This window comes from Macrosteles quadrilineatus, unplaced genomic scaffold, assembly GCF_028750875.1.
Source record: "Macrosteles quadrilineatus isolate MER2022 unplaced genomic scaffold, UCM_ALF_1.0 Scaffold_3__2_contigs__length_128488019, whole genome shotgun sequence".
Lineage (NCBI taxonomy): Eukaryota > Metazoa > Arthropoda > Insecta > Hemiptera > Cicadellidae > Macrosteles > Macrosteles quadrilineatus.
In genome coordinates this window covers 39,951,857-39,965,671 of record NW_026542596.1, presented here as the reverse complement: position 1 = coordinate 39,965,671, position 13,815 = coordinate 39,951,857, and the positions used below count along the sequence as shown (strand labels likewise).

The 13,815-nt window shown below is 36.8% G+C and overlaps 1 protein-coding gene across 10 annotated transcripts in view; it reads right to left on the bottom strand.

The window, feature by feature from the left end:
* Positions 1-13,815, bottom strand: part of LOC128990818 (transmembrane and coiled-coil domains protein 2) — a 49,824-nt gene that overhangs the window by 10,682 nt on the left and 25,327 nt on the right. For 6 of the 10 annotated variants that reach the window (XM_054413408.1, XM_054413417.1, XM_054413409.1 and 3 more), the window contains 5 exons: positions 8,414-8,509; positions 7,649-7,693; positions 4,023-4,105; positions 960-1,279; positions 114-269 (listed from right to left, as the gene is read on the bottom strand). In XM_054413408.1, the coding sequence (XP_054269383.1) occupies positions 114-269; positions 960-1,279; positions 4,023-4,105; positions 7,649-7,693; positions 8,414-8,509 (700 nt within the window). The remainder of the gene's footprint in view (positions 1-113; positions 270-959; positions 1,280-4,022; positions 4,106-7,648; positions 7,694-8,413; positions 8,510-13,815) is intronic. The other 4 variants (XM_054413414.1, XM_054413415.1, XM_054413416.1 and 1 more) reach the window with 4 other exon arrangements.

The following is a 13,815-nucleotide window of genomic DNA, read 5'->3' as shown; positions in this document are numbered from 1 at the left end:
CAAACTTATCTAAAATTTTAAATTAATACTCAAATCTGTTCACATATCACTTGGTGTTTGAATGACTCTGTAGTCTGTATTAATCACTAGACTGTTGGAAGCTGTTTATTTACCTTTTCCTCCATGTCGGAGATGGCAGTCTTAAGGTTCTCCACTTCGTTCTGGTGCAGTTCTGTGAGGTCGTTGACCTGTTCCTCCAGTCTCTCGCTCCGGAACCTCTCCTCGGCCAGGGCGCTGTTCAGGTACGTCACCTCCTTGTGTACAGCCTGCTGCGCAACACGTATGTCACACACTTACACAAACTACCAGTTACGATGTAAGTGAACAATGGGCTACGTTTCAAAGGTTGTTGAGACAGCAGATTTACAAAAAAAGTCCAGAATGGCCAAGGGTATGAGCAAAGAGGTTCTGTCAGAAGGGACAGACAGGCATCCTGTTTTAGGGGTTGAGCAAAGGCCCTCCCTCAAATATATATTTTTTGGATTATTTAAATGCTGGCATAATATTTGTAATGTTTTATGTAAAGTTGTCTGCCTCTTTTATCCTTGCACTTACATGTCCACATAGGATACGGACCTGTGTGTGGAACAGCAAAGCAAGTGGTGAGCCAGCAGAGTACAAGGGTGAATCATTGATGGTATATGGATGGGGTGAAGTGTACTGATAAAAAGTAGTGGCCAGGATACAAACCCACAACATTGCTGCCTTTGGCAAGTCCATGGCGCTACCGACTCACACAGTCAGAAATTTCAAACACTTCATCTTGTTTCAATACATCTCAAAACACATTTCAATTTCAAAACATTTGAAAAACACTTACAATATACTGCAAATAGTACAGAAAGTGGAACTGAGGGAGATAAAGATGGAGAAGCCCACATTAGACCACGGAATAACCAGAACAATAGATTAAACACGATATCAGTTATTGCAAGACTTGTGAATCCCAAATTTCATACCTTAAAAGCTTCCATCTTGTCCTTTAGCCGCTCGATCTCCTGTTTGTTGCGCCTCACCTCAGCCAGCAGTATGTCCTGGGTCGGGTTGTTCGAGGCAGGGTTGGACATAGAGTGGGGCGACGTCGTGTGAGCGCCAGGCACACTCTCACTAGTAACGCTGCTGCACTCGCTGCCGTCCTCGCTCTGGAACTTGAGGCCGGTCGCGCTGTGTGTCGACCCCAGGCTGCAGTTGCCGGGCAGGGTCGCGCTGCCATGATGCCCTCTTTCCCTCTCCCCCCCCTCCTCGCCATCTGTCTCCCCGTTTCCTGGCACAAACCAAGCTGCTAACCCTCACTTTGGGTGTACTGAATCATGCAGTGTAGATACATGCTTAGTGGTTAATAAGTGCCCAAACTTTGTACAGGTAGTCCTTGTTATACACAATCTTCGTTTGTTAAACCTTTTTATATATTGTAGCCTACGTTTCATAACCAAAGCAACCTACAAAGATCTGTTAGGTATATTACCTAGTGGTTAATATCTAGGACTTTGAGTGAGGGGAACAGGTTGATCCCCAGCATATTATCTACAATTTGAGAGGTTTGTGTCACTTTCCCTTAAAAGCATTTATGACTTTTATTTCAATGTCTCTGTTGTAGACACTATAAAGGCGTGTTTAGTTTTGAACTGTTTTTTTTTTTTACTTGCACACCTATAAGCTTTTAATTTTGTTAGAGTGTTGAAATAACAAAGTTAAAAGCATAATTATTTATATTAGTTGGGAGGAAAAGACACCTTAGGGAATTAAGAATATTGTGTAAAGATCAGGATGTGGTTTCTGAATATAAATGAAGAAGGATTAGATGGGCTGGGCATGTTTGAAGAAGAGGAGAAGAGGTAATATTAAACATGTAGCAATGAGGAACGATGAAGGAATAAGACCAAGAGGAAGGCTATGACAAAATTGGTGGAAACAGATGAAGGGAGATATAGAGCAGGTAGGAGATTTGTTTGAGACAGGGAAAGATGCATAAGATAAAGAGATATGGCTTTGTTGGTGCGGCCAAATATCTCCTTAGATGTGTGGTCCTAAGATAAAGGGGTTTCCCAAATAAATTTGGCATTATTATATGAATCGGTCGTACTAATGGTTCTAGATGTCAAGATAGCTTGGGCAAAAACCTCAAACAATCCCCCAAAAGCAAAACCCAACTTGCTTGCCCAAGTCCCGACTTTATACGGTTTCGCTGTACGCAGCACTTTGCCACATCTATTGCACATTGCAGGGACTACCTGTACATATTTACAATATAATACATATCAAAATCACAAAACTACAAGTGTTTAGATAAATACTTTAGTAATAATTTTCAGTTAAGGTCTAAAACTTCAGGTATCTTAAAAGGTTATCCTCCTGACATTCTATATTGGATTAGTTGTTTACTATTCAAATTTTGTACTTAGAACTTAAAACGATTGGGTTATTTTACCATGCCTACTAAGATCTATATAAAACAAGATGGCTAGATTTTTTCCACATTTTCATAGACAATGGCAAAGTAAGTACCTATTTGTTTTTTTGTTTTTCTATACCTTTTTTTAAATGAACTAGATTTAAAATCTCTATATTAATACGCAAGCAGTTTTCTTTTCACAGTCATAAGTCGATAGCGGCTTGACGGATTTTAACGTTTGAGGTGTCAAAATATATGTAAATTAGCAACTGCAAACTATTTTCTTAGAAAAGTGACAGGCTAGTGCCCATTCATTATTAATTAAATTAGTGAAAACCTTAAACGCATTTTCCTGAAAAATAAAACGTCTTTCATTTTATAGCTTATTCTTCAATAGAATATTCCATTAAAGACTGTGAAAAAAGACAGATCTTAGGAAGTGACAAAACAAATTAAAGAGAGGGTATACAAAAGTAATAGGAATATGAACATCTTAAGTTCATTTTTAAGTCAAATAATGCTTACAAGTTTGAAAAAACACTCATTTTCAGACTCTTCATTAGAAAAATCTCGTATATTGTTTTCTTGGGACAAGATTTGAACTTTTCATCAAGATTGTGATAGACTAGAAGGGAAATAGTTTTTTTATCAAAAGAGGTTATGTTACAAAAAATTCATACAAACGTTATCCTCGATTTGTTTCTGCAGCTTCGAACCCTTATGAAATAAGAAATGCATTAGTTAGTATTGTACAGAAAATACTTTGAAAATTCTACCAAAGGTTAATGGGACTACTAGTGAGTTAAAGATGTGTTAAAATAAAGAGTAAGTAAGTTTTCACCAACATACAAAGAGTCAATTTATTATATACAATTGAAATACTAGACAGTAACATCAACTAAAATAACTAAACCATATGTACAAACAAATTGTCATTTTAACATTAAATGTAGCAAAAATGTTGCAGAGAACATAATTTCCATATTTTACCAGAAAGATCTAAAGCAAAAGCAAACCAAATGTAAAAACTATACACTTAAGAAACCTTTTTTTTTTTTTTTTTTTGTCCTTATGACGCTAGACATGAGCTCGGGATTGTTTTTCACATTACTTCAGGCTAGACCTAGGGGTTGCAGTATTATAACATGGATAAAATCCATTGGTGATTTGGCAGGATTTGAACCCGGGACCTCAGGCACTGAAGTCCAGCGCTCTAACCACTAGACCAGCTTGCTCCCCCACACACACACTTGAACAATCTTGAGCCGCATATGAATTCAAAGCAATACTACAACTAAACGGGATTAAACTATAGAATGGAACATAGTAAAGATACAGCATGTTTAATTTTGAATAAAATCCAGATTTAAAATATGCTACAGCTTTGGTAGTTTAAAAGGTCAAAACATTTTGTATAGTTTGGTAGCTTATCAGAATTTTAATCAACAGTTAAACTGATTTTATGAGTTTCTTTTCAGTTAAAACGACTAAATTCAACAATTAAAGCTGACTTCTGGGGGTTCACAATCAGTTGAATTAAACAATACCACCAAGTAAACTATATATTAATCTATTTTTACAAGGAAACTGTTTATTTTCTCTAAATTCAAAAGCAAAATTAAATACTTACTCGACATAGAGTTGATGTTGTCTGCACTTCCAAACTTGTTCCTTATCAGATGAGCGAATTCTCTGGGTTTCGACATCACTGACCTAAATAGATTAACAGATATAGTCATTATAAGGTTAGACACGCGACTGCCAGTACAAAATCTTGGCCAAGTTGAAAACTTCAATGAAACTCCTATCTCCTGATTAGGAACGTTAAATAATACTAATGAGCTAGTTTCATGGCAGTCACATCTGAAAGCCAATCAATTTTTTTTCCCTTTTGAACATCACGGATTTTCAATCTATTTGTGCTTTTTTTAATTCCCCTTATATTGTTCACACGATTACAAACCATTTTTTAAAAACATTTTTTGGTTATTTTCTTTTTAGATTTGTCATATTTTGTTTTGAATCGTATATGCATACTACAGTTCTCTGTTAAGTTTTTTTTACATTTTCCCGCTTAAGTTTGGTATGATCTTGTTAAAATTAAGCACAATCTCACTTGTGGACCAAATCAGTTCCAGATACAAAAATATTGTGGAAACTTAGTTTTTGGGGTTCTCTTCGTTACATCCACCACACCAGGTTAGGTTAGGTTATTTTACATTGAAAAATAATTTATTTCAATTAAAATGCCACCCAAAATGTACCAATGGGTTACTTAACCTAACCTAGCCTGGTGTGATCGGCATAACAGAAGAAAACTGTTTTTTGCTATAGTGATACCAATAGATTGTTGCTACCTGTAATAACCGCATCTGAGCCGACAACCGTTTTTATCTGGACCTTTCCGTTGTAAGGAAAGATGACAAAAGCACAATCACAACCGTATAATAAAATTTGATTCCAGTTTACCAAACACAAATTGAGAAACAATATATGGCACCAGTAGAAGGTAAAGCAACAGTTCACATAATAGAAGCGGACGACACTGACATAGGACAGTTGCGACTCGTGTCTCATTTATTTAATAGTGTTTGGTCAACGAGTTTAAAATTGCTACAGTCTGTCAATTCAGTTCTGTCAATCTTCAATCAAAACCAATTAAAAGTTACCTTTAATTAGTTATATTCCACTAAGCTAAGTCATTTTAGATTTTGTAATTTATATCTCAGAGTCTAATGCCGTACGGTAAACAGGAAAAATAAAAACATGGAATTATGAACAATAACGGATATTTATTCAAATAAATTAGAAATCAAACAATTCAAAAATGAACTAATTGTTAAATTTAGTTATGATTGTTTACAAATTTTAATTATGATGGTAAGTTATTGATATTCATACAAGTAAATAAAATAAAATTTAATCTGGCCTGAGTACGTGGTGATCTTAGGTACCTCATTGTCATGTTGATTCAGCAGTATATCCTGACGACGGTCTCCACCCTGTAGACGCAATTCAAAGCGACGCCGGTTGGGGTCATCAAGTTATGTTTGTCCTCGATTATTGGTTGGTCAACAGAGATTGTCGTACTTCGATCGGCACTGAGTCTAAATATTTCTCGGCACTATATACAGTGGCTCGAATTTGAGAAGCAGGTCCCGTTAAGTATTGAGATTGAGCAAGGGTCATTCATTGCACACCTCGGCACACCTACACTCCTTTTAAGACACTTAAGTAGAAATTGTTATTCAGTCTCGTAGAACATACAACACCACCCGATGTTACTTGTATATGGCACTCGTACACTGCGCTCGGGATGTCATACACACGAAGTCAACAGAAGTACATGTCTTCACATAGCGAGCTACCCTCCGACTAACACACCCCGTCTTTACACATGCTTCCTCCGTACGAGCACTCACATTGGCTGCCGAATGCACCCTCGGCTTCCGAACTTTCCCGAATAAAAACTCCGCCAAATCTTCACAGACATGTTTTGCGATTGCGATAGTAAAAGCTCGGCTAGACGCTATTTTCTATAAAATAGTATAAATTTTGGTACAAATCCAACCATTTTAATTTTTAATCATCCAAATAAGGTAAGGTCCAAATCGATTAGGATGATTAAGAGTTCTACTGTAATTTCAGTTTGGCAACTTTTCATGAGAAAATATGGGCCTACTGAAATGATTTCAGGCAACTTAGGATAGATATTAGGATAGATTTATTAACATGGGACTGAAACGTAGGCAGTGACATGAAGTATTGTTTTAAATTTCAGTTAGTTGGTCAACACAGCATTTAAAATACAGCTAAGTTGCATTTAAGAGTTGAATTTAGCTTTATAAATGTAGGCTGGACTGGAGTTCTAACATCCTCTGGGGTAGTGATGCACAATTGCGAGATGTTTGAACAATTGAAATGTTCCTTCTCGAGATGTTCCGCTTATCAATTGTTTCGATTGCTTAGCAAGAGGTTTGTACAATCAAAATGTTTCTCCCGAATGTTGCATTCGTTAAGCCTAAACGTCTATTCGCATCTGTCTACATTTCATGAGAGTTGTTACGAGGTTGCTAGTTCTTTTTCTAGATTCTTATATAGTATAGTAGACTATTATGCACAACATATATATATACTGCTGACATATGAATAAGCGCTTACGACACTCCATCATGGCAACAGAAATAGAAAATTGAAAAAAAAACCTTCTGTCTCGTTATAAACATTTTGATTTAAATACAAACATTTCGTTTGTAAAATATATCGTCTTGTCAATAGTTTTTATTGAGTGGTATTAAGTCACTATTCCGAAGATAAAGTAAGTAATATATCCACAAACTTTCCTTGGTTTTGAAGTAAGATATACCTCTTATTTGGGGTCAATCCCCAGCAGATACAATAGAAATTATATGATAATAAATGACGATGCCGCACTTAACAAAACAATTACCATGAACAACCCGTTAAAAAGACTCTCGGTAAGGACTTCTCGCCTCTCGGTTCTCTAGACGAATGCGAGATACGAGAGAAGAGAAGCCGTGCTGAAACAAAACAATCGTCACGAACATCTCGATAAAACCTCTCGGTAAGAACCTCTCGCTAAGCAAAAATATAATTGAAACGTCTCGAGAGGTTCAAACAATCGAAACGTTTCGATTGTAACATCTCGCAATCGCGCATCACTACTCTGGGGTAAACCCTAAGGGCAAACATGAACTCTGAAACTAGGAAGGCTTTTGCCGTCTTAAATTAGACATAATTCTTAATTACCAGTCCACCAGTGATTGAGCACCAGCCATGTGATGTTTAAAGTATTTCAAGGCAAAACCTTTACTTTAAAACTGTAAAAATGCACCTAATGTAAATGTAAAATAATAAATACCCTTGAGAGAAATTGTATCATTACGATGTATTTTATAGCAGTGCAACACAACACAGCTTGCCCAACGAAGACGGCAGAACATTTGATCCAAAAGCAGTTACAAAAACATTAGCATAGATACTAGGCTACATGCTCATTTTATCTGGACTTACTAAGCATTAACAAGCTGAAGATAAGCAATGTTTGATTTTCCTTGTTAATGATAAAAAATGCTGCACTGACTGAAAAATTGTTGTTTTAACTAGGCCGGTACTGTATTAGAATAATGTTTATTTTGCTTTACTCCTGCCACTAAGAATATTATCATAGTTAATTGTTCTTGCTGTCAGCTGCTAGAACAGTTAGCCTAAAGAAAAAAAAAATCACTAACTCACCCAGAAAACCCAGAGATTCCATCCCGTATATTTCCGCCGACATGTCTGAAATGTATAAACTGTTTGTTAAGACCTAACCAGGCCAAAACTGAATCTAACAGTATAGACTAGAGCTTTCTCTATTGACCAATAGTAATCTCTCCCTACATGTAAAGGTCTACTAAGTTGTCTGTGGAAATAATTTTGTCATACCAAACTTTGGCAGTTTTATATAGTTTTAAGACTTGATGAACCATGTACTTTTATACTTTCTTATGAAAATGGCGACCATACAATGTAGGTATTTTAAGCCAAGTATGAATGGAGATGAGTGTAGGATGAGTGGCGCGATCTTGTAGTCTTGTTAGTGACTAAGGCCGACATTCCTTAGACACAGCTGTTAATTAATAGCCCAAACAGCTAATGGCAACTAAGGGACCTACAGTTTATAGTGGAATCCGAACCACATTTTTTCCTTGGTATATACGAATTGGTCTAATTATCATGTATCAATACATGTATCTAATGTATCAGGGAGGGGGACAGTTTGACAACTAATGTGTCATAGGTGAAGGTGGATCTAGTAATAACATGGTCAATTAGTGGTTTGGTAGGATTTTAACCTGGAACAAAAGCCTTCGCTCTAGCAAATTAACAACTAATTCTTAGTCTTCTAACAACCATGACACATCTAGCTTCTCAATAGGATCAGCCAGAGAATGGAAAAATGGTCGTTCTATTGTTAAATTCATATTGTTTTTTTATATATACGCTTGCAACACTCACTTGAGGCCCTGTCCCATGTCTCGTAACATTTCTCGAGGCTGCCGGTGATGGTGGTGTCCGTGAGCCCCATGTTGTTCAAGCTCTCGTAACTTCTTACTGCAGACAGAATAGAAACCAATGATCAGCTAACGCCTTACAAATAACTAATACTACAAACAGGATTTTTGCGAGGACAGCAGGCGTACCTGAATGGGAAAGAGTCCAAACTGGTACAAGTGGCACAAGAGACACAAAACATAAGAATAATATTCACTGTCACTGTCAGCATTTTCACCTAAGGGAGAAAGGGTTTTCTTCAGGTCCAATATGGTGGCAAGGTAGTTTTTGAGACAGTCCTAGGCCCTTGTACTTCATGTTACATCCTTAATGCTACAAACAAAACATTAATTCTTTGTTAGAAGTTGATTTTTGGTAATGGTCGGTTTATGGTGTTTGAGTGATTATTGAGGACATTTCCCATAACAATTTGTAAAAAAGGAAGTTTTCCCGACATTTTGGGATCTGGGATCTGATCCCGTCTTCAGGTTATAAAGTACCTAAAAATAACAAGATTACTAAACAGGAAAATCACACAGGGTAACCTCATAGAAAACTTTTAAAAGTAGTCAGAACAAGATGCAAAAAACAAAACCAAACCTTAAACAACAAAATAGGTTAGAATGAAGGTGGGTACAAACTAAATGGACACGTTACAAGTTGGTGGCTCAAGCAAGATCAAATTTCCTGTGTTACAGTTTTCTGTGTAATTATTCTGTGTGATTTTCTAACTTGAGTTGAGTTTGTTAATTGTTTACTAATACTGATATTTTTTAGGTGCTGGTACTTTCTCACCTGAGGATGGGATAAGATTGCAGATCCCAAAATGGTGCGAAAACATGTTTTTTACTTATATGACGGACCATGTCTGCAATAATCCTTCAAAGCCCAAATCAATAGACAATAGACAAATAATCTTTATTTACACATTCATTAAGAATAGTAGTAGCGTCAATTTACAATTTTTTCTAAATGTTTGGTTGAGGTGTTGTTTAGTCAAAGACCTGTTGATGGTATTCTTCTAAGGAATAGAAAGGTCGATTAATGAGCCATTGATGCAAAGCTGGTTTGAGGTCATCTTCTGACTTGCTTCTTAGATCTGGAGGTAGCCTGTTGTAGATTTTCATTCCTGCATATGAAGGTTTCTTTTCAAACTGTGCCGTGCGATGTTGTGGAAGGTTGTACTGCATGGTGTTTCTCAGGTTGTGTTGGTGCATTTCGCCACGCCTTGTAGGGTTATTTCTTACTGCAAATAACACAACTTCCTGGATGTAGAGTGCTACAAGGGTAAGTACTTTGAGTGACCTGAATGCTTCCCTGCAGCTGTCGAGTCTGTGGAGTCCTGCAGTTATTCTGACTGCCTTTTTTTGTTTTCTGAGAACTCTTTGCATGTTAGTGGCAGAGGTTCCACCCCATGCTACAAGTCCATATCTCATATGCGACTCGAAAAGTGCAAAGTATGCTACTTTTGTTGTCATGTCATCTGTTGCATTTTTTATATGTTTAAGAGCATAGATGGTTGAACTTAATTTTTTACATATATTGTCCACATGAGGGGTCCAGGTTAAATTCTTGTCGAGTGTGATGCCCAAAAACTTAGCTTCATCTTCCACTTCTACATCTGGGAGTCGTGGCACTTCTTGAGATTTACGGCCAAAAGCTATTTGAGTTGTTTTAGACGTGTTTACTGCGAGATCATTGTTATAGCAGTATTGGTAGGCCATACTGAGTGACACATAGGATTTTACTTCTAGATTTTCAGCTAGTGGTTTATTAAACACTAAGGTTGTGTCATCAGCATACATAAGAGTAAGGCAGGCGTCTCCTATTTGTTGCGGCAAATCGTTGGTAAAAAGAATAAACAGTACCGGACCCATAACTGAACCTTGGGGAACTCCTCGATTTATTGGTTGAAAATTTGATCTTGTTTTTCTTATTAGGCTGTTATCTCTGTGCCTTAGTTCTACAAACTGACTCCTGTCTGTAAGGTAGCTTTGAAACCATTCTCTTACTATCCCTGATACCCCCAGGGAATCCAGCTTTTTAATGATTAGCTGGTGGTCAAGGCAGTCAAATGCCTTACTGAAATCAAGAAAGATTCCTGTTGTTAGATTTCCTTCATCTAGGCTGTCAATCAGGGACTCAACCATCTGAATTATTGCTGTTGTTGTGGATTTCCCTTTTGTAAATCCATGTTGAAGGTTGTTTAGTAGGTTGTGATTTGTGCAGTGGTCTAAAAGTCTTTTTAAAACAACTTTTTCGTATATTTTGGAGAAGGTGGAAACGAGGGAAATTGGTCTGTAGTTGCTTGCTTCTAATGTGCTACCTTTTTTAAATTTCGGGTATACTTTAGTTATTTTAAGTAGTGAAGGAAAGATGCCTTGTTTTAGGGACTTATTTATCAAATCAGCCAATGGTAGTGCTAGTTCATTGCAGCAATGCTTGAGTATTTTTGACGAGATTTCATCAATTCCAGACGAGTTTTTTGCTTTAAGTTTGTTTATAATCATTTTAACTTCCTTCTCGTCTGTGCTTTGAAAGGAGGAAAACAGTGGACCTGTTTGAGTTACGTCAGGAGTTTGAGCTGTGGTCTTTAGGTGTTTTTGTTTCTCTACTGTTTTTTCTCCTACTTGTGTAAAAAATGTATTCAAATGCTCTGCAACATGGGTCACATTACTTATGAGTTGGCCATCTACTTGAAGGGTTATTTCATTTAGGGATGTTTCCTTTTTGGACCACACTGTGTTTATTGTTTCCCAGATAGCTTTAGATTTATTTTCAGCTTTCATCAACTGGTCAGAGTTAACCTTTTTCCGCATCGTTTTCAAGTACAGGTCATAGTTCTTTTTATTTTCAATAGAAACCCTTCTGTCATCTGGATTTCCCGTCACCTCAAACTTTCTTAGAGCTTTAAGAAATTCGGCTTTAAGTCTCACTGCTTCTGGGTCCATGGAGAATTTTAGTTTATGTTTTCTTTGTATTTTTATCTTCTTTTGGGGGCAGGCTGCATCCATAGCTACTCTCACTATGTTACTAAAAGTTTTAAAAGCTTCTTCGGCATTGTTTATTGAGGTAACACTAAGCCAGTTTTCTTGAATGAGAAGATACTTGAGGTCTTGCAGGTTTTTATTTTTTAGGCAGCGTCCAATTTGGGCAGGATAACTTGAGTTGATGTGTGAGTTGAAGTTTACAGTACAGAGTTGAGCAGTATGATCCGAAAGTCCTGCATTGATGATTTCTGGAGTGAGTTGGTTTGTGTCCATATTTGTACATATCCAGTCAATGGAGGTTTGTGTTAGATTTGTTATTCTCGTAGGTGGAAGCTGTAGTCTCTGGATGTTGTGCATAGCAAGAGTTTCATTTAAGATAATGTGTTTCCTGTTTGGGTTACACAAATCAACGTTAATATCTCCCATGATGATAAGAGGGGAATTTTCAATTTTTGTTTCCTCAATTAGTTCTGTAAAGGTGTTTAATGATTCCTCAAGGTCTCCGTTTGGGGGTCTGTAGGTTCCCAGTACAAACAGATTTGAGTTCTTGAATTTTATTTTTATAAGAGCTGCTTCAAATAACAGTTCTTTACAGTACTTGGAAACATCTATGGCTACTGTGCTGCTCTCAAGGCTTTCTTTTACAAGAATGCAAACACCTCTTTTTCTGTGTTCTATTCTACTATAGTTAGCCTTGAGGCAGAATCCAGTAGCTATGACGGTGCTACTTATTGTCTCAGGTTTCAGTCCATGTTCTGTCAGAATTACTATGTCAGGTTTGGTTTCTTCTAAAAGGTGCTGTAGTCTATTTATTTTATTTGAGACTTCCTGTGTATTTTGGTGCAGCAGGATGAGTTTGGAGTTTACATCCTGACTCGATTGTCTAAAAAACAGTCAGGTTGCGTTTCTCTTGTCTCTGCTGATTTTTGCAGTTTTCTTAAAGTAAAATCAGGCTGCGTTGGAATAATCTGAGAAGGTGAGGAAAAAACAAAGTTATTATCCTGTAGCGATGCAGCCTCCCTTTTTACTAAATATCCATAATGCTTCTTCATATGTTCTGAATAAAATCCTATATTTTTTACAAAGAAATCATTGTAATCCTCGTCTTTGCTCTTTGGCTTAGCATTTAGGGGTGGAAGTTTATTTTTATCATTCATAATCATTAACATTCGGAGCTTTTACAGGCTATTTTAGGTTGCAGGGTCCCTACCCAAACTTAAAATAGTCAATTTTTTTTACAGTTATATTTGCAATTTTTTTTATGTTAGGGATCAGTTTAAGATTAACTATGAAGGCTTATAAATGTATTCACATAAAAGTTTTGGTATTATTATTATTATTTAAATCAATTTGTTACTGTTTTTCTCTGCTCAACTATTTTATGTTTCAATTTTACATGTTTGTTGGCTCAAGCTTTGTTACTGTTTAGGAAGAGAAAACCAATAAATAGCTGACTCAACAAGATGCATTAAAAAGACACTTAAGTTATTAAGTAATGCTACGGACAAGCCTTTTATAAGCCTTTATAAGCATTTTATGTAGCTTAGTGCTAATAGACAATAGACAAATTCTTTATTGAAAAATTCTTAGAGAACATTCATGCGTCAGGTACAATTATTACAATAATTTGCAATTACACTACCACTTTTTTACAACTTTTTAAAATTTTTATAGTAGCTTATTGTTTAGGAATTCATCCTCTGAGTAGAGCGGCCGGTCCATAAGCCATGTTGTCAGGTGCTTCTTGAACAGACTGGGTTGTTCTCTCTTAAGGTGCTCTGGTAGGTTGTTAAAGTAGAGAGCACCTTTGTAGGATGGTTTCTGCTCGTACAGACTCAGGTGGTTGTGGGAGGGAAAAATTTGCGGCATGTCGTGTGTTGTGCTAGTGTATGTCTCTGTGTCTTGGCTGCGCTGTTGTAGTGGTGTGGATAATGACTTCTCTTATGTGGAGTGAAACTGATGTGAGGATTTTAAGGTTCTGTAAAGCTTCTTGGCAACTTTCTCTGTAGTTTAGGTCGGCCAGGCATCTAAATTGCTCTTTTTTGCTTTAGGAGTACTCTTTCCAGGTTGCCTTTTCATGTTCCCCCACAAGTCGCATTTGCCATATCTGAGGTGGGACTCAAATAGAGCGCAACTTTGGCTACTTCTGGGCTGCAAGCTTGCTTGATCCTACGTATGACATAGAGACTAAAACATACCTATTTGCAGAGCTGGTCTATGTGGGGTTTCCATTATAGCTTAGAGTCAATTATGATGCCTAGGTATTTTGTGGTATTTTGTGATTGTAGTCCCAGTATTGTAATGTCTGTGTTGTTGCGATTGGTGGTGAAAGTTATTTGAACGGTTTTGCTTTAGTTTAGAATTAGGTCATTGGAG